Consider the following 19,276-nt stretch of genomic DNA (forward strand, 5'->3'; position numbering starts at 1 on the left):
AATTACATACCACTTTAGCAATGTACATGTTACTGTTTTCATGTTTATGTAAAACTAGAGACACAAAATGCTCTAAGTGACCTGGATCATTTGATTTATCAGGCCATTCCCTTTCCCAACCATTGGATAGCAGAAACTTGTTATATTGCAAGGGTTTGGTGGCTCCTGTCTTTCAAGATTTCACTATGGGATGAGTCTTAAAGTGACAGGCAAAAAGTCAAAGTACCTCTATCCCCAAACTTTTAATTAAATAAAAGAACACTTCTAATCAGATAGAACTAAGCAAAAGTAAATTCATTTTGTTTTCTTTTTCCTTTATTTTGAGGGGGTAGGGGGCACACCCAGAAGTTCCTGGGCGAGGGATGGACCCTGCACCACAGCAACAACAGCGAGCCATAGCAGGAACAATGCTGGATCCTTAACCTACTGAGCCACCAGGGAACTCCCACTGTGAAATAAACTCAAACAGTTGTGCTATTTCAACACAGCAATAAAACGCTGGGCAAGATGGGACAGTTCAGTGGTTCAGGAACAGGGCTCAGGAGCCACTAGCCCGGGGCTCTGCCTCTTAACTACTTAACTTGGGCAAGTTACTTAACCTTTCTGAGTATTAGTTTACTTCTCTCTAAGATGGAAATTATGATGTCACCTACCTCAAAGGACTGCTGTGAGGAGAGACGATAATGTATATAAAGCACCTATCAGAGTGCTTGGCATGAAGTGGGAGAAGGAGCTGTTATTAAAATGATGAACCACTGACTTGCCCACAGGGTTCTTGATCACTGTATTCATGAAAATGAGTGGCAGGATTATTAGGGCCGCACCGGTGGCACAGGGAGGTTCCCAGGCTATTGGAGCATAGCCGCCAACCTATACCACAGCCACAGCAATGTGGGATCCAAGCCGCATCTGCAACCTACACCACAGCTCCCAGCAACGCTAGATCCTTAAACCACTGAGAGAGGCCAGGGATTGAACTTGCGTCCTTGTGGATATTAGCCAGATTTGTTTCAGCTGAGCCGCGATGGGAATGCCACGCCTGATTTTTATGATCTGTAATTTGACCTGGTAAATAATAGAGGAGGAAAAGATGTGAAAGACCCCTGAACAAGTTGGGTTAAGAGATAAATCACAGGCAAGTGGAGTAAGCAGACGCACTCTCAGTTTACACAGGGACATGGAAACAGGGCAGAAACAAGAAGCCAAGCCTTGGGTCACACATGGTTATGGCCCAGCTCAGACATCATCTCACTGCTCCCTTAACTGCACGTGTTACAGGGAGGCTGGGTTAGCGCCTTCATTTATCGAGCTGCAGGCGCATTAATTCAGAGATGTTTTTAAGCTCCTGCATGCGCCATGCATTGGGGATTCAGTGGTGAACCAGCCAGACGATGTCCTTGCATCATGGCACTTACTGCTGCAAGCAGTAGAGGAGACAACAAAACATAAACCCATATTCAGGAAAATTCTAAACAGCGATAAGCTTCCAAAGGAGCATAAGACAGGGCTATGGAGAAACGTAGGTGTGGAGCAGGCCACATAAAGAATCTTCAAGGGTAAAGGAGGTCCTCTCCAAAGAGATGGCAGCTGAGCAGCCAGAAGGAACTGGGGGAACAGATCTGGGCAACAGAATTCAGGCCAAGAAACAGTGCAAAGGCCCTGAGGCAGGAAAGAGCTTGATGAGACTGAGGCGCAGAACGACCAGCTGCTTCAGCGGAAGTGAAGGGGGGTGGAGGATGATGAGCCGTAAGAGGTAGGGCCAGATCCCATGGGACCAGGTGGGCCAGGCTCAGGAGTCTGGATTCCGTCCTACATGCAAGGTTGGGTGGAAAGGACCGAAGTAATATGGTTTATTGAGTGTTGCTCTGGCTGCGGGTAGAGCCTGGCTGGAACAGCCCAGGTATTGTGTCTCTCAGCCCAGAAGGCTCCCCTCCAGGCCTCTCAAGTTCTCAGAGAATTTGAATAAGTCCTGCAGAAGAGAAAGCAGGTGTCCGGCCTTCCCCTGACCTGTGCGGAGCGCAAGCCGCAGGACTCACCCGCTCGTGATGTCGTCTGCCCGGATGTTCTTGCTCAGAACGTCCCCGTCGCTCATGTAGCCAGGGGCGTCCACGCCGATGCTCTCCAGGTCCAGCTCGTCTCCCGCCTTGTCCGAGACATCCACGTGGCAGACGCTGCTGCCCCTGGAGGCCAGCTGCCTCCGCAGGGGGGCAGAGTACACGTAGCGGCCGGACTCGGCGTTGATGAAGCGGCTGGCGTTGGCCCGCGGCGGGTACCCATTGCCCATGGAGGGGGCGTCTCCCGCCTGGAGCCGAGGGCTGGACTGGCCGAGCCTCCAGGACAGGGGAGTGGGCCTGCCTGTCAGGCTGAGGATGCTGCGCCCGCTTATCTCCGTGGTGACGTTGGTGTCAAACGTGGTTTCCAATGTGCTGAAAACAAACAGACGGCCTGGGGTCAGTGCCTCGCAGTCTTAGCCGTTTACATCCCAATTTTATTTTATTTTTTTTAGAATTATGAAATATTTCCCATATACGAAATAGGATCAAACAATAAGGGACCAACATAACGACCCAGGGCAGCTCTGTTGTTAAAAATGAAAAGATGAAGAAGTTCCCATTGTAGCTCAGTGGAAAGGAATCTGACTAGCATCCATGAGGACACAGGTTTGATCCCTAGCCTCGCTCAGTGGGTTAAGGATCCAGCATTGCCGTGAGCTGTGGGGTAGGTCTCAGATGTAGCTCGGATCTGGCGTTGCTGTGGCTGTGGGGCAGGCCGGCAGATGCAGCTCTGATTCGACCTCTAGCCTGGGAACCGCCATATGCCGAGGGTGCGGCCCTAAAAAGACAAAAGACGAAAAAACAAAAAAATGAAAAGATGAAGCTGTACATCTATGTGACATTCTGAAAAGCCCAGCAGAGACTTTTCCCCTAAAACATGGCACAAGATACCCACTATCACCTCCTTTTTTCTTTAATGAGTTGACTTACAATATTGTATTAGTTTCAGTTGTGTAGCAAAGTGACTCAGATATACATCTCCATTCTTTTTTCCCACATAGGTTATTACAGGATACTAAGTGGGTTTCCCTGTGCTATACAGTAGGTCATTATTAGTTATGTATTATTTGTATATAGTAGCGTGTCACTACCACTTCATTTTTTATTATTATTATTTTTTTGTCTTTTTAGGGCCGCACCCATGGCATAAGGAGGTTCCCAGGCTAGGGGTCGAATCAAAACTGTAGCGGCCGACCTACACCAGAGCCACGGCAACACCAAATCCGAGCCATGTCTGTGACCTACATCACAGCTCAAGGCAATGCCGGATCCTGGGCCCACTGAGCAAGGCCAGGGATCGAACCCGCAACCTTATGGTTCCTAGGCGGGTTCATTTCCACTGTGCCAAGATGGGAATTCCACTACCACTTAAATAAGTGATCTTAACTACTGGAATCATCTTTCCAACCCAGGAAAGGAAGTAGGAAATGCTGAACACATAGTGATGGGGCATAAAGGTGGCCACCTGCCCCTGGATCCTCAGATGCTGCATCTCAGCTTCCCCGTCCCAAAGGCAGGATGCACCCGCCTGCTCCCCAGTTCCTAAGAGCACATTTCACATTCTCAGCTCTCGCCACACCGAGCAGGTGGGCAGGGCTCTGATCTTCTAACCCTCTAACATCCATCTCCTCCACCCTTTTGCTTCTCCCACCTTTTGTCTAAAGTGATGACTAAACTTTGGAGGCAAAAGGCCAGACAAAAGTGGTAAATGCCTGGGCTTGAGACCCGGAAGAAGGAAACTAGCTGGGTCTGAATCTGTCAAGAGACTGAGCTTGTCCCTGTGGCCCTCAGAAGTGTCCTCTGCGGTCAGTCCATGGTCTTTGTGGCCCTGCAGGTCTTGCGGCACCATCAAGGCCAGCGGGGTAGGCGTTCCCATTGTGGCTCAGTGGTAATGAACCTGAATGGTATGCTTGAGGATGCAGGTTCGATCCCTGGCCTCACTCAGTGGGTTAAGGATCTGATGTTGCCATGAGCTGTAGTGTAGGTCACAGACATGGCTTGGATCTGGTGTAGCTGTGGCTGTGGTGTAGGCCAGCGGCTGCAGCTCTGATTTGACCCCTAGCCTGGGAACCTCCATACGCCGAATGTGTGGCCCTATAAAGTGAAGAAAAAAAAAAAAAAGCAGTGTACTCAGAGGTCACTGGGGTCTTGGGACAGAGCAGAAACTGTGAGACCCTCTCTTGCAGAAGATAGCATGGAAGCTCTCTCTCCTGTCATGATCACTTTCCGAGTCCAAGCCAAGAAATCCACCAAACCACTGTCACCTAGATTAAGTCACTTTCAGTGATGATGCTGGAAACAAGGATGTTTCATACCTAATCAGAGAGACCCAGGGTCTGGCACCTGGTTCCAAGCCATGCCCTGTATCTTCAGGTTTAAACCCCCATCCCCGGCCAGGGAAGTCCCCTCTGGAAGAACCAATTTGGTGCCTCAGCTGTTTTTTGTTTCCCTCTGATCCTGGAAGCAGCCTGCCTGACATGCTTCATACTGGGAACCTGGAAGGGCTGGGTCCTGGCCTCACAGTACCTAACCCCGATCTGCCAAAGTGGCTGGCAGTGGGGGACCCCAGCAGTCTCCTTGCTGTGTTCATCTATCAAAGAGACGGAAACTGGAGACACGAAGGAGGAGGCGCTCCCACCCCGGAGCTCACGGGGTCACGGGGGCCTTTACCTTGATTCTCTAGGCCAAGCACAAACCATGAAACCTGGTTCTGTCCAGGGACCGTACCCTCCTCATCTCTTTGTTCAGCAAGGAAAAGATGCTGATAAATGTTTCCAAGGTAATCTTTGATTTCCTCCAACAAAATCATGGTTTAAACATGATCCTGCGTTTTCATAAATATTTCCGTACGTGTCTTATACACATGCACGACTCACAACGTTACAGAGGCCTGGGGACCAGAAGGCCGGGGAGGAATTCCAGGTATTCCCTTTATCACGCAGGTCAAATACAGGTCACCTGCTCGTTTCGAGAGCACAGTATCGTTTTGGAAAATGCAAGCCAAGGGAAATTGAAATGCAGCTGTTCTGGGATACCCTCTGCGGGATGGATCTGGCAACCGTCTGCTTTGGTGGGGAGGAGTCTGTTGCCATGGATTTTTGCTCCTCACACCTCTCTTCCACACGCTGTGTGGTGTCCTTGGCGAACACCAGCACGGTTGGCGATCAAGGATATTTCTTCCGTCATTAACCAAATCACTTTGCGAGGGGCGGGAATACACTGTGGCCGGGTGAAAAGCAAGTGACCAACAAGTTCAGGAACGTGATTCACAGGTACCTGTGTGTAACCTGAGTGCCTCGCAAACTGGACATGGTCTCCTCCAAATTCTGCCGCAGGTCAGCGATGTTCTTCACCGTCCGAAGTCGCCGAGCCTCGGGGTCCTCCCCTGGAGAGATGAGGATTAAGAGTATTTTAATTCTCAGAGAGAAGGGCAGAGTCAGGGGAACAGCCAGGTTCCCTGCTCAGGGCCTGGCTCACCATGTGCTTGGGGAGGACTTAAGAATGAATGAGTGGGAGTTCCCGTCATGGCTCAGCGGACATGAATCTGGACATGAATCTGACAAGCACGCTTGAGGATGCAGGTTCGATCCCTGGCCTTGCTCAGTGGGTTAAGGATCTGGCGTTGCCGTGAGCCGTGGTGTAGGTCACAGACTCGACTTGGATCGGGCGTTGCTGTGGCTGGGGCGTAGGCAAGTGGCTACAGCTCTGCTGTGACCCCTAGCCTGGGAACGTCCATATGCTGCGAGCGCAGCCCTCAAAAGACAAAAAATAAAAATAAAAAATGAATGAATGCATGCATGCAGGAATGCAGAGTGCCCAAAGGAATCTAAGGAGAGACGTCTCTCTTCCCCCTGCAGCTCCCTCCTATGGGAGAAGCCAAGACAATGAACACGTTTTCACACAGTCTCCTAAGACCTGCACATGTTAGCTCTGAACCCTGCCCAGGAATCCTTTTCCACTCATCCAGAAGTAGGGGAGCCTTTTGTTTTCTCACTCACAGGTGATGGGTGTTGCTGTCTCTCAGCCCGACGTGACAGATGGTTACCTTGTAGTGGCTGAAAGATCAGCACTTACTAATCATGCGTATTTCTACAGAGGCTTCCCTTTCTCAAACCCTGGCCGCTATACTCTGGCTGAGCAAGCACCGGGAAGGCGCTACCCTTGCCCACCCTTCCAGCCCACAGCCCTACACGAGGATAGTGACAATGTCGACCTCAAAGGGCCATTGTGGGGACTTCATGGAGACCCCTCGGTATGGCGCCTGCCACAAACTCTCAACTCACACCAGCCGGATGCTTGGAGTGGGGAACATTCGAGACCATTCAGGCTTCTCTCTGGGGGACAAGGGACTGAATGCCATTCTCCGGCAGCATTTCCCTCGAAACACTGGTCCAGAGAGGTCAAGCTGGACCACAACCTTATGGTTCCTGGTCGGATTCGTTAACGGCCCAGGAGAAAGAGGCTACACACAAGCGAGGAAGACATGTCCCCTCAGAGCAGGCGGGTGTCGGTCTGTGGCTTTTCTGTGTTGTTTGGACTTAGAGGGGAAGAGGGAAAGCCCAATAACTACACGAGTGATGAAAGCAATCACGCATCTTTCCCTCAGGAGAGTTTCAGGAAGGCTGAGGAGACCACAATCAAGGGTCTTTAAAAGCTGATGAATCCTTCTGCCAGCACAGAGAACTATAGCTAGTCACTTGTGATGGAACATGATGGAGGATAATGTGAGAAAAAGATAATGACTGGGTCCCTTTGCTGTACAGCAAACATTGACAGAACACTGTAAAGCAACTAAAATAGAAAAAATAAACATCTTAAAATAAAAGCTGTTGACTGTCTTAAGTGCTGAGCAATATTTTTAAAGCAATCTCTGCATAGAACTTAGTACACTTGGGCAGCAGCAAGCGGGACTGACAGCGGACACCAGGTAGAACTTCTGGCAATTGCCATTAATCAAGCAACAGGTGACTAAGAAATGTCAGAGAATTAACTTTCCTTCTGAGGCAGAAGACTTTTTTTTTTTTTTGGTCGCACCCCGTAGCATGTGGAAGTTCCCAGGCCAGGGACTGAATCCAAGCCGTAGCTGAGCAATGCTAGATCCTTTAACCCACTGCATTGATCGAACCTGAACCTACTAATTCAGTCCTACACCACAGCTCACGGCAATGCCATATTCTTAACCCAATGAGCAAGGCCAGGGATCAAACCCGCAACCTTATGGTTCCTGGTCGGATTCGTTAATCACTGTGCCACGACGGGAACTCCTGCAGTTGGATTGTTAACCCACTGTGCCGCAGTGGGAACTCCTTAGAGGATCTCGTCTTAGGTTATTCTCAGCATGTGGTGCCTGGAGCCTGGGCGATGGATTAGATGATTGATTAAACAGAGGAGATCTGCTATAGTGAACTCTCTGTCCTTGAATATGCCACTGTTTTCAATCCCCCCCCCCCCCCCCGCCTTCTAACCAAGAGCAAGGCATTTTTCTCTTATCTGAAAAGTGGTCAAACCTTCATTTCCCACCCAATTCTTTAGAATACATGTATGTATGTATGTGTTTTTAAATGAAAACAGTGATGAATGTCTCTGCTTTACTTTCCCCTAATGGTCATGGAGGAATGTAATTGCATCTATCTCCTGGGCCATCAATTAAATATCTTTTACTGCCAGCTTGGCCACATTTTATCTGGGTAAAGGCTGCCAAAAAGGCACTGATTATTTGGACAGCCTCTGGCCCTACAGGGAACATTTATTCTGAAGCTAAGTCTAGGCACCAGTTTTCAAATTACCTTCATTAATTAACTTAATCACACACAAACATATAATAACTATATTACAGGCATACCTTCTTTTATTGTGCTTTGCTTATGGCGTTCTGTGGATTTTTTTTTTTTTTTTTTTTTTTTACAAATTAAAGGTTTGCAGCAACCCTGCAATAAGCAAGTCTGGTGGCGTCATTTTTCCAACAGCATTTGCTCATTTCGTGTCTCTCTGTCACATTTTGGTGATTTTTCAAAGATTTCAAACCCTCTACCAGCAGAAAGATGAAGACTTGCTGAAGGCTCAGGTGATGGTTAGCATTTTTAGCAATAAAGTATTTTTTATTTAAGGTATATACTTGGGTCTTTTTAGACATAATGCTACTGCACACTTAATAGGCTAGAGTATAGTATAAACAGAACTTTTACATGTACTAGGAAGCCAAAAAAAAAAAAATCTGTGTGACTTACATTATTACAATATTTGCTTTATTGTAGTGATCTGGAAGCAAAGCTGCAATAGCTCTAGGACATGCCTGTATTTATCCATGTCTCTATTAATGACATATTTGCCTGTGTTCACTCTCTTTTAGAAATTCGCAGACCTTTGATATGGGACGGTATTTCACCTTGACTTCTGGTAATCCGCTCACAGATGCGCAAAAACTATTATCCAAAAAACGTCTGGTCAGTGTAGGGCTAAAGAAAAAGCATGGGTTTTGCATTCTGGGAGATAAAGGTTTGATCATGGCATCGCCACATATTAGCCACTTGTCCTTGGACCAGTGACTTATCCTCTCCCAATGCTATCTGTGAAATGGGGGTAAAAACCTTCCTCTCAAAGTGAGGAGGATCAGATGTGATGGCACATGATATGCCTGGTACAACATGAGGGCTCGTTGGATCCGAATGCCCTGTTTTCCATGGAGGGGACCCACTGGGACACGTCTGCCCCCCTCAGACTTATACGAGATTCCAAAAGCAATGGAAAAACATGAACCTGTCACCCACCTGCCTTGCTCAGGTGATCCCCTTCTACACTGCCAGCTACTCCTGCTTGGAAGAGAGCCTTAAGGTAAGATTTCCCTACCATCTCATAGCTTGAACAACATAAACACACACTGTGCCCCGGGGGAAATGGCTGCACCCTTTCAGCCCATACAAAGAGATCTCAAAGCTGAGTGAGCTATTTCACATCTACCTGCCGCCCTCCTGCATCTGCCAAGGGCAGTCCTCCCTCAAGCCACTGGCCATGAAGGAGAGGGTACCACATCCTGGCCAAAGAGAGCAGAGGCTGAGGATGTCAGGGTGTTGCATGAGGAACAAGGACAGAACCTGGGGTTTTTACTTGGAAGAGGGAGGTTAGGGGACGTGTTGCTACATGGAAAAGAACGGAAATCGTCTGTGAGCTTCAGGCGGCTGGATCACATCCAGTGATTTAGAAACGTAAGGATAAAGAACTCCATTACCAGTTAAAACCAACAAAACACGGAAGGGCTGCCTCATGGAAGAATAACCCTTCTGTCACAAGAAATACGCCAGCAGAGACTGAAAGATGACTCATCAATGAATGACAGGGCTTCCTGGGATGGATAATAAGCAGACATGACTCCTTCTAAAGGTACAATCCAAGACGCAGGTCTCACCAGTAGTGCTGTGTAAGTGACGAAGCAGCACGGGAAAATCCTCCTAGTTGCCTAAGTAAGGGGAAGAACTGAACGACTGATCAAATGGTCTCATAAATGCCCATTTCTCCATACACCCATTTGTTGTCATTTTCAAGGGATCAGCTATAGAGAGGTTGAATTCCACCTCATGCCACTATGTCTTATCTCCATGAAATCATTCACCTTACAGCACAAGTTCTATCGCTTCAACATAAACATAGGTCATCGCGATTGAGCAAATTTCCTCAGCAACCAACACCCTTTGACTTCATACCAAAGGGGGCATGATCAGGTACGGCTGGCTGCACGCTTCTGGTCCCCAAACCAACAGACAGCATCTCAGGCTTTCTGAGCTCCTATGTGGTTTTACTGTCCTGATGCACAGGAGACATGCGGAGAAAAAGAAAGATGAGTGAAAAGATCACAGGCTGCCCTCCGTCCCTCTGAGCTGGTAGTGTTATGTAGAATGTTCTCCGGCTGCTGCTTTTGCTTCTCAGATGGGAATCTCCCCGAGCCCCAGTGTCTGACACGAACCCACCCTCCTCCACAGGACACACGTCCAGCCCGCGCTGGGCTCTTTTGATGTGTGCTCATATGAACACGATCTGGAATGTGTGTGGAGACCTGAGGAGTCATTTAAACTCCACACCCTTCTCCCGAGAGCTGGCCCTTTTCCTGAGCTGTCCACGTCCTCAGCTGCAAGGCAGCTAAAACCTGGGAGGGGAGGAAACATCAAATCAATCCCAAATGCGGGGCCCTGACCCACCGTAAGAAGGATCACTTACAAATGGCTTGAAACCTTTCTGCCCCATCGCTGTGCCCAGCCAGCAGAACCAGAAGGAAATACTTAAATCGCTCAGATCCTCTGAAATTAATACTCAGAGCTAATGGTCGAATGGACGAGAGTCGATAGTACGGGCTGCAGACAATTCCACAGAAATGGTGGGCACAGGGGTATTGAGTCTAATTAATGGATTTTAAACACAGATTTGATGTTTAACCCGACTCTGGAAGCAGGTAAGATATGCAAAGAATAACACAGCCACTGCTAAATTCGTGGTTCACTTCCCTGATCAGAAGCTGCTGGAACAGAGAGCACGGAGCTGGGGAGCAAGGATGAGGGACAGAGAAGGTGACAGCTCAGAGTGCACCGCAGTAGGAACTCTCACTCAGAGGCTAACTTTCTTCTTTAAGTTAAGAAAGCCACAGTGTAACACTCATGAATGAATATTTATAGAATGAACTATATGACAGCTGTAGATGTTATGTTTTTATATGATGTGATACTCCTTTGATCATCCTTGTCTAGGTTATATTTAAATAACAATTTAGAACTTTTTTTTTTGGTAAAGTGTGCTGAAATCTTCTTTCCAATTAATGGAGGATGGCTCAGAACTATTTTCAATCAGGGCTTCCAAAAAGGGAAGAGAAAAAACGTCAGGGCGTTTTGAGTGCCAAGTCTTTTTTTATTTTATTTTTTGTCTTTTTGCCATTTCTTGGGCTGCTCCCGCGGCATATGGAGGTTCCCAGGCTAGGGGTTGAAGCGGAGCTGTAGCCACCGGCTTACGCCACAGCCACAGCAACGCGGGATGCGAGCCGCATCTGTGACCTAGACCACAGCTCATGGCAACGCCGGATCCTTAACCCACTGAGCAAGGCCAGGGATCGAACCCGCAACCTCATGGTTCCTAGTCGGATTCGTTAAACCACTGCACCACGACAGGAACTCCGAGTACCAACTCTTTTGGAAAGCAACCCTATCTGAGGGGTAAACAAGGAGGTTCGGAGGGAAGTGTCTGAGCAGCTCAGAGCCTCCTCCTTGAGTGATGGAGACAATACCTTGAAACAGAACCTGCCAACAGGGGAAAGACTTATTGACACTTCTTTGGGAGGAAGATGTAGCTCCTGAGAGAGAGAAGAGGGAAGAAAGAGAAGGAAGGTAGTAAGAAAGAAAATCAGTTTGTTTGGCTCATCCATCAAGGCAAGAGTGAAGCAACTTCACGTCAAGCTGGGTCCAGGCCCTTCCGGCAGGTGGTTGCAGGGGAGGCCTCCTCACTAAGAGACACGGAGTGGGGGTGCCATACTCACCAGTGAGTTCCTCCAGAGCAGGCTGTCCACTCTTGGTGTAGTGGCTGGGCTCCACGGTCACACCCCCTGAGCTGGACTCGGCAGTGACATTCCCTTCGGTGTCTGTCTGGGACCTTCACACACAAACCAGAGCAGACATACTTGTAACAAGTGGTAACCGTCACATCTGGCCCACCGTGCTCCAACCACAGCCCCCACCATCACCTCCGCTGGCAAGAAGCTTTAGAATGGAGCAGACCAGCAGACTGATGCTAAATGATTCATGAGTGCACGTGGAGCCACGTCCCAGAAACAGAAAGAGCCACCCAATTGTAAAGGATGAAATATTTATCACCCAAATGGACAGTCTGCAACCCTTCACTGGGAAATGCGTCTCTGCCTTGCCATCGGGGAGCTAGGTTCTTCCAGAAAAATGCTGGCAAGTGCCAGGTGGTTTGGCTCATTTAACCTGTGCCAAAGAGCAACTTCTAAGTAACCAGCAACGCCAGCAAGCCAAGCATGAAGCTGACTCCACTGACAGCCCCATCCCCCCTGCCCCATCCTCCTGACACAGCCATCTCTGGAAAGGTGACTGTACAGCCAGTCAGGGGTGGGTGCCAAGCAGGTGTGTTTGCCCTCTAGGTCTGATTCAGAGCTCAGATCTTCTGAGATGAAAGAACTCATTGATCATGATTTCAACACGACTGAAATCTGTACTTCCCCGAACCTTCTCCAGGACCTTATTTGTCAAGCAAATTGAGGCCACTGCTTCACACGCCATGCTCCTGCCACAATTACCTCTGCTTATTTGGGTGTGCCATGCAAATGTGTAATTACACTCAGATACGTAACCCTGGGTGGAACGTTATTAATTCATTAGCATCCTGAGCTAATTTGCCCACATTGCTTTTTTCTTTCTTTCTTTTTTTTTTCCTTAGGGCTGCATCCGTGGCTTATGGAAGTTCCCAGGCTAGGGGTCAAATCGGAGCTGTAGCTGCCGGCCTACACCACAGCCACAGCAATGCAGGATCCAAGCCATGTCTGCAACCTACACAGCTCACAGCAACACTGGATCCTTAACCCACTGAGCAAGGCCAGGGATCGAACCTGCATCCTCAGGGTTGCTAGTCAGATTTGTTTCTGATGAGCCATGACGGGAACTCCCAGATTTCACTCTCTATAAAGAAAGTGTTTTCCAAGAATGTGAACTGTCCAAAACAGACTGTGGGGTATATACCGATAACCCCCACGTCATCCACTGTTCCCCCATTTACCTTCCCACCAACGCCACTGGTTCCCCCCGCTCCCCATCTCTACCTTTAAAGGATTTTCATATCTAGTGCTTCTCTCTATCCCTCGGCCAGAGTCCAAGCTCCTGCCATCTCTGCCCAGGCCCTAGAAGCATGTAGGGAACAGGTACGCTGCTTCCAGCCTAGATGTTGCAAGTAACACCCAGGTGTAGAAACCAGCCCACAGATTTATTCTTATTGGTCTACACTGCACTTTTAAAGCTCTTGAATTCATTTCCAAGGCCTTAAAACTCAGGTGATTTTGTTAAGAAATCTGGATTTCTGCCCTCTCCCACTAAAACCAACCCCCAATGGACTGAGTTCACATTCTTGCAGGGCGCCACCTGCTGGTGACAAGTGGCGTCTGCTCCCTTGGGAGAGGCGAGAGTCCCATTCACCCTGAACCACTAGTGTGTATTACTTTTGGGCGCCCAAGCAAGCATCTGAACTATGACCTCTGTTCTAGACTGTTCCTCACTCCCCACTCTAGTCTCCACTGATCTCGGTGACACTGAGGTAATCCTGTCACCCTCTGATTAAAGGTCTCTGATGGTCACCACAGAATAAGGTCTAAAGTCCTTACTGTGGGAGAAGATGCCTGAACATGGCGGGATTCTTCCTTCCTTCACTTCCAGCCCCATCTCTTGCCCCTCTAGTCCTAACTCCACCCTGCCCTTCCCTGCCCTGCACCCACATGTGGATCACACCCTGCCCTGAACAGTTTTGTCTTTGTAGTCCCTGTGAGCCTAAAGGCTCTTTTCCTCTTTCTTCCTTAGTTTGCTCCTAATCTGCCTTTAAGGCACAGCGCCCATGTCATCTAGGACCAAAAGCCTTCCTGGACTCTGCCCGAGGAGGGCTCTGCCGCTTGTGCAATTTTATTCTCCTGATGCCTACTTATTACAATGTGATCTAATTAATAAATCTTCCCTTCCACTAGATTAAGAGCTCTCTGTAGGCTAAGATGGGTTCTTTTGATGTGTGTACATAACACAATCTGTTCCAGTTCATATGCCAAGCAGGCACTCAGGCAGGGTGTGCTGATTGCATACATAAGAGACTTTTAAGTCTAGAAAAAGGCTGGGTACTAGAAGGGACATTAGCCTTGGAGTATGAACACTGAGCTGGCGGCAGCCTGGAGTCTATAACCTGATAGCCACGTACATGTATATAAGTCACTGCACCTCTTTGAGGTCTGAGCCCTCACCTGCATATCGAGGTAGATAGATACCAAGAGCCACCTCCCCTGGCTGCTACAAAAAGCACAGCTGAGACAACACAAAAGCACTTCATGGATTGTAAAGCAATAGAGATGGCCAGAGTGACTTCTGAATTGGTAACGATAGTTCCAAGATACTTAAAAAAAATGATTTATCTGGGGGTTCCCGTCGTGGCTCAGTGGTTAACGAATCCAACTGGGAACCATGAGGTTGCGGGTTCGACCCCTGGCCTTGCTCAGTGGGTTGAGGATCCGGGGTTGCCGTTAACTATGGTGTAGGTTGCAGATGCAGCTTGGATCTGATGTTGCTGTGGCTGTGGTATAGGCCGGCAGCTACATCTCCAATTCGACCCCTAGTCTGGGAACCTCCATATGCCACATGTGCGGCCCTAAACACACACACACACGCACACACACAAAAGATATATCTTTGTTTTTTCCTCTCCACATCACTAATATGGAGAGATTCTGGGGGGAGCACTGTAAGTTATATAAATGAGTCATAAACTTGAGAAAGAGAATCTCAGAGCACAAAGGAAGTCTAAATCATTCTCTAAAATCCTCTGATCTTGTGGCCCGGCCAGTTAAGGATCTGGTGCTGTCACTGCAATGGCTTGGGTTGCTGCTGTGGTGCAGGGTCAGTCCCTGGTCTGGGTACTGCCACATGCTAGGGGCATGGCGAAAAAAATAAATATTATAAAATCCTCTGATCTCGTCCCATCTCCTTACTTTACAGATGAGGCTCAGGGAGAGGCAGTGATTTGGAGTAAAGACTGTTTCATGGTTATGCACTTGGTCTCTCTAGGTAGACAGACTTGGTTTTAAACCCTAACTCTTCTAGCTATCAGCTCTTTGACCTAGAGTAAGTTATTTAATTACTCTACACCTCATTTTGCTCATCGACAGAATGGAGATAAAACATAAGAAACATAAAACATAAGACATAAGAAACATAGCTGGCTCTCGGAGTTGGGAGAATGATTAAATGAGCCAAGGCAGGGCAAGCCCACAACTGGGTCTCTGCACGTTTTTCCTCTCATAGAAAATCCTCAAATATTAAAAAAAAGGGGGGGGGATTTAAATGTTTTAAAATCTTTCAAATGATTACAGCCAAAAAAAAAAAAAAAGGGTGGGTGGGTGGGGGGAATGGGATTAATAGTGATCATACTGTCACATCTTTTTAATTCTGAAAATGCAAATGAAGAATCTGGGAACAGGGAGTTCCCGTCATGGCTCAGTGGTTATCGAATCTGACTAGGAACCATGAGGTTGCAGGTTCGATCCCTGGCCTTGCTCAGTGGGTTAAGGATCCAGCGTTGCCACGAGCCATGGTGGAGGTTACAGATGTGGCTCGGATCTGGTGTTGCTGTGGCTGTGGTTTAGGCTGGCAGCTGCAGCTCCAATTTGACCCCTAGCCTGGAAAGTTCCATATGCCATAGGTGCGGCCCTGGAAAGACAAAAAGACAAAAAAAAAAAAAATCTGGGAACAGTAGCTTGACCATGCATCACCTCCAGACGATTCCGGTGACTGCAATGATAAAAATTTCACAGGGAGCAGTTCAGTTGCCTCCACAGTTGTATAAAAACTCAGTGTGCAGACAAGTGCTGAGTCATTATCTAGGCCTTGGCACCCTTCTCAGGACTGCTAGCTGAGCTGATGACGTCTCCAATTTAAATGGGTCTGGCGTGACCTTCACTGAAGGGGAGCAGAGAAGAGGAAAGAGCTTCTCCTCAGAAGCCTGACATTCTCTCACTGGCTGGATGCTGCTGGCTTGACTCTGAAATCAGTCTTGAACCAGTCTTCTATCGGCTCTTGGCAGGAATGGTAACAAAGCTTACAGGAACACACTTCAGGCAGGGAGAAGAAAAGTCAAATTCTTTGGGGAACCATATATACAGGGGAAGCTGAAAGTAGGGGTGTGAGTCTGTGCATATGAACAGATATGTAATCACACATGTGACTGTGTACATTTTACATATGAATCTGTACTTGTGTCCTTACGTGTGACTGTCCGTGATGTGTACCCACACCTATGGGTGTACACATGTGTGTGTACAGGTGTTTATGTGTACATACTTAGGGTAGAAGCTGTAAAATAAGTGCCTAGACTGTGACACTGAACCAGTGGTCCCCTTGTGTCGTGGAGGGGGACCAGTCATCCCTCCGCTCTGCAGTGTGGTCCAAGGCCCCGCATGTCTGGAGCACAGGATCAGGCTGAACATGTGAACAAGGCTCTTTGAGGCCCTGAAGGCAGTGCTGGGTGGCTTCCATCTGCCAGAGACAACTCATTATGCATATCAAGCATCACCCGGAGCTGGTCCCTCCCGCATGGGTGTGTGGAGCAACCAGAGGCTCTCTTAGGCCAGAGCCACCCAGAACAAGCAGCAGCTGGCTCCACGTGGTCTCCTGTGGTCTACGGACATACCCTCGGGGACAGACAGGTGGAGGGGCTGATACCAGACACATACCAACACCTAGGTTTGTCCCCCCAGGTATAACCTGGGTCCTTTTGTTCTGGAACTAATCCCTCCTTACCCCTATCCTTCTCCTTCATCCTGTTCTCCTTCAAAAAAAATCCCAGCACAGAGCAGGGACTGAAAACACATGCAGTATGTGCAATGGGGTAAAAATCCCGAGCAAGATAGGCATCTCCTAAGAAGAAGTCTTGGTTACCCAGAGAGGAGATGTTCATGTTTGTCCTTGTTTAAAGTACGTTCTGGATGCTTCAGGACTGAGGTTGAAGCCTGTCAAGTGACATCAAACCACGCACCTAGCTCTGCTCACACTGCTGCCACTTCTGCAACACCCCTGGGTCCCCGTGTCCCTGGGCCACTTTTCCTCATCCTGGGGTCAGCTCACACTTTACTTCTGCTCTTCAGCTTTCTAAAAGCCCCCACCCCACCCCTGTGCTGTGCTGTATTAATTGTCCCTCAAGTACACTGTGTGCACCTCTATCAGGAGCTTATCACCTGGCACCCCAGCTGTTTGCCTCACTCCTTGTGGAGGGTGTTCTGACTCCTGCCCTCAAAGACCCAGAATCCACCAGAAAGGCTCCTCTGCCCAGTGGCCCCGGGCAGGGCAGGTGGGCGGCCGCTCTTACCTGTACAGGAAAGGCGCCACCGTGGCAGTGTTGGGGTGGCTGTATTGCTGCTGGGGCTGAGGTAGCTGGACACTGACAGTATTGCTTCCTGTGGTCTGGGTGGTCCCGACGGACCCACTGACAGTCTGGCTGCTGATGCTGTGGTTCAGGGTGGTCCCTCCTGGGCCTTTTCCTTCCGAGGATGCCAGGCTGGAGGAGGAACTGGAGTGCCTGCCGTCCAGCTGGGGCTTCTGCTGGGGGAGCCCCGAGCTGGGCTTCCCACCCCGGCTGCGCTCCCCCTCCCGGGAAGGCGCAGGGGCACTTGGGGACTTTCCAGGCATGCTCTTCATCCCTGGTTTTGGTATTCCACTGTGGGAAGGGGCCGCTGCCTCCTTCTTGGCACTGTTGAGCTTCCCCCCTTTGGGGATGAAGCTGGCGATCTTGGAGGACTTTTTTGGCATCTCGGTCACAGCTGCCCCACTGGAGTCTTCCCTTGGCCCCTCTTTTGGGTCTGGCCTCTCCGTCACTGAGGCTCGCTTGGCGAGGTCCTTGCTTTTCTCCTTTTCCTTCTCCCGCTGTTGCTTCTCCTTTTCCTTCTCGCTGCCTTTTGGAGAACTTTTCTTGTTGGTCAGCGCCCGGCTGAACGTTCTCTGGGCGATGCCCTTGAGCGCAATCTTGGGGCTGTTGGAGGTGGGGCCCGCCGCGGACAGCGGGCGGCCACCAGCTTCCATCTCTTCGCTCTCTTCAAAGCTGGGCAGAATCTCCAGCCGTTCGCAGCTCGTGTCCCGGGACCCTGGGCCCTCGCCCGCCTTGGATGCCCCCTTGCTATTGAAAAGTTTCAGTTTTTCCAGCATGGACCTCTGATTGTTGGGGGCTGGCTTCATGGCTTCGGGGGCGGGCCTGGGGGCCTCGGATGGCGGCGGCTTGACTGAGAGCGTGGCGGCCGTGGCGCTGTGCTTCACGCTGACCGACTTGCTGCGCCAGGGCTTGGCAGCCGCGCCGGGCTGGGGGATGGCCGAGGAGGCACCGCCACTAGCAGGGCCGAAGCCGCTGCCCTCCAAAGCGGCAGGTGCATCTTCGCTCATTCCGGGGTGAGAGGAGGCGGGGCTCGCCAACGGCTCTGCGGAGAAGAGAAGAGAAGACCTGAATTACATCCCTGGACCCGCACTGACCACCAGGGGGCGTCTATCAGCACCCGCCTCCCACGCCCAAGCCAGATGCCATTCAGCTCCTTTACCTGCTTTGTGCATTACCTATGGCTCCAATTAAGCTCCACCTTGACTGCCTCCTGCTTTCCCTCACACACTATTCACATCCCCCTCCCCGTCACATTTTGGTTCATGCTGTGCAAGTGCACACCGACCTTAACGTCTACATGCACAAGGCACAATTAAGCCCATGCGTTTATGGGAAAACAAACAAAAACCCACACCACCATTTGATGGTGCAGGAATGAGGTAGGAAATAGCTTCTGTTTTGAAATGATTCAACCCACAACTCTGTTTCCCAGTTAAGCCAAACAAATCAATTATCCAACTTTAAGAAAACAATGCAGCAGACATTAAAACTGAACAGACACCCCCCTCAAAAAAAAAAAAAAAACCAGTAAAAAAGAAACAAGTATCATCTTTACAGAAGAAGAATTACCCATAGATGTTGCTAAATCCCATAAAAACATTTAAGTTTTTCCTAGGTCAGCACTTTTAAAGAGTTACAAATGTGATGCAGGCTAGAGTTAAAATTAAAAAAAAAAAAAAAAAGACCTTTTGAGCTTAAGAGTATGAACTGTGCATGAGGCTTCACCGTAGGCAAAAAACACCCAGATTATCTGAAAGTCAAGGCTTCCCCCTTGGCTCTCAGGGAGTAGTTCCCCAGCCAGACTCCTTTCTCAGAAAAGCCTGAAAATATTTCCAAACTAGAAGTGGAATTCTTCTGAGAAGGGCGGGTTCCAAACTGGTCTCTACCAGGCACCAAGGTGGCCCACGTCACAGATGTGAAAACTGCATCGCCCTTTGGGCAGCGCTCAGAGCCAGGCGGCTCCATCCCCCATGCCAGGGCAGCTGTCAGGGGGAAGGTGGCAGGGACACGGCTGAGCCCAGAGCCTGCACCCACCCACAATCACGCCAAGGGCAGACAGGATGCAGCCC

At 49.3% G+C, this 19,276-nt stretch overlaps 1 protein-coding gene across 3 annotated transcripts in view; it reads right to left on the minus strand.

Annotated features, from left to right (window-relative positions):
- Nucleotides 1–19,276, minus strand: part of NAV2 (neuron navigator 2) — a 365,905-nt gene that overhangs the window by 169,505 nt on the left and 177,124 nt on the right. For 2 of the 3 annotated variants that reach the window (XM_047776140.1, XM_047776139.1), the window contains exons 1-4: nucleotides 17,151–18,245; nucleotides 11,566–11,678; nucleotides 5,331–5,439; nucleotides 2,037–2,426 (exon numbers count right to left, since the gene is read on the minus strand). In XM_047776140.1, coding sequence (XP_047632096.1) covers nucleotides 2,037–2,426; nucleotides 5,331–5,439; nucleotides 11,566–11,678; nucleotides 17,151–18,214 — 1,676 coding nt within the window. In that variant the 5' untranslated portion in view covers nucleotides 18,215–18,245. Of the gene's footprint in view, nucleotides 1–2,036; nucleotides 2,427–5,330; nucleotides 5,440–11,565; nucleotides 11,679–17,150; nucleotides 18,250–19,276 lie in introns of those variants that run through there. The other variant, XM_047776141.1, reaches the window with a different exon arrangement.

Source organism: Phacochoerus africanus, chromosome 4, assembly GCF_016906955.1.
Source record: "Phacochoerus africanus isolate WHEZ1 chromosome 4, ROS_Pafr_v1, whole genome shotgun sequence".
In the NCBI taxonomy this organism is placed as follows: Eukaryota; Metazoa; Chordata; class Mammalia; order Artiodactyla; family Suidae; genus Phacochoerus; species Phacochoerus africanus.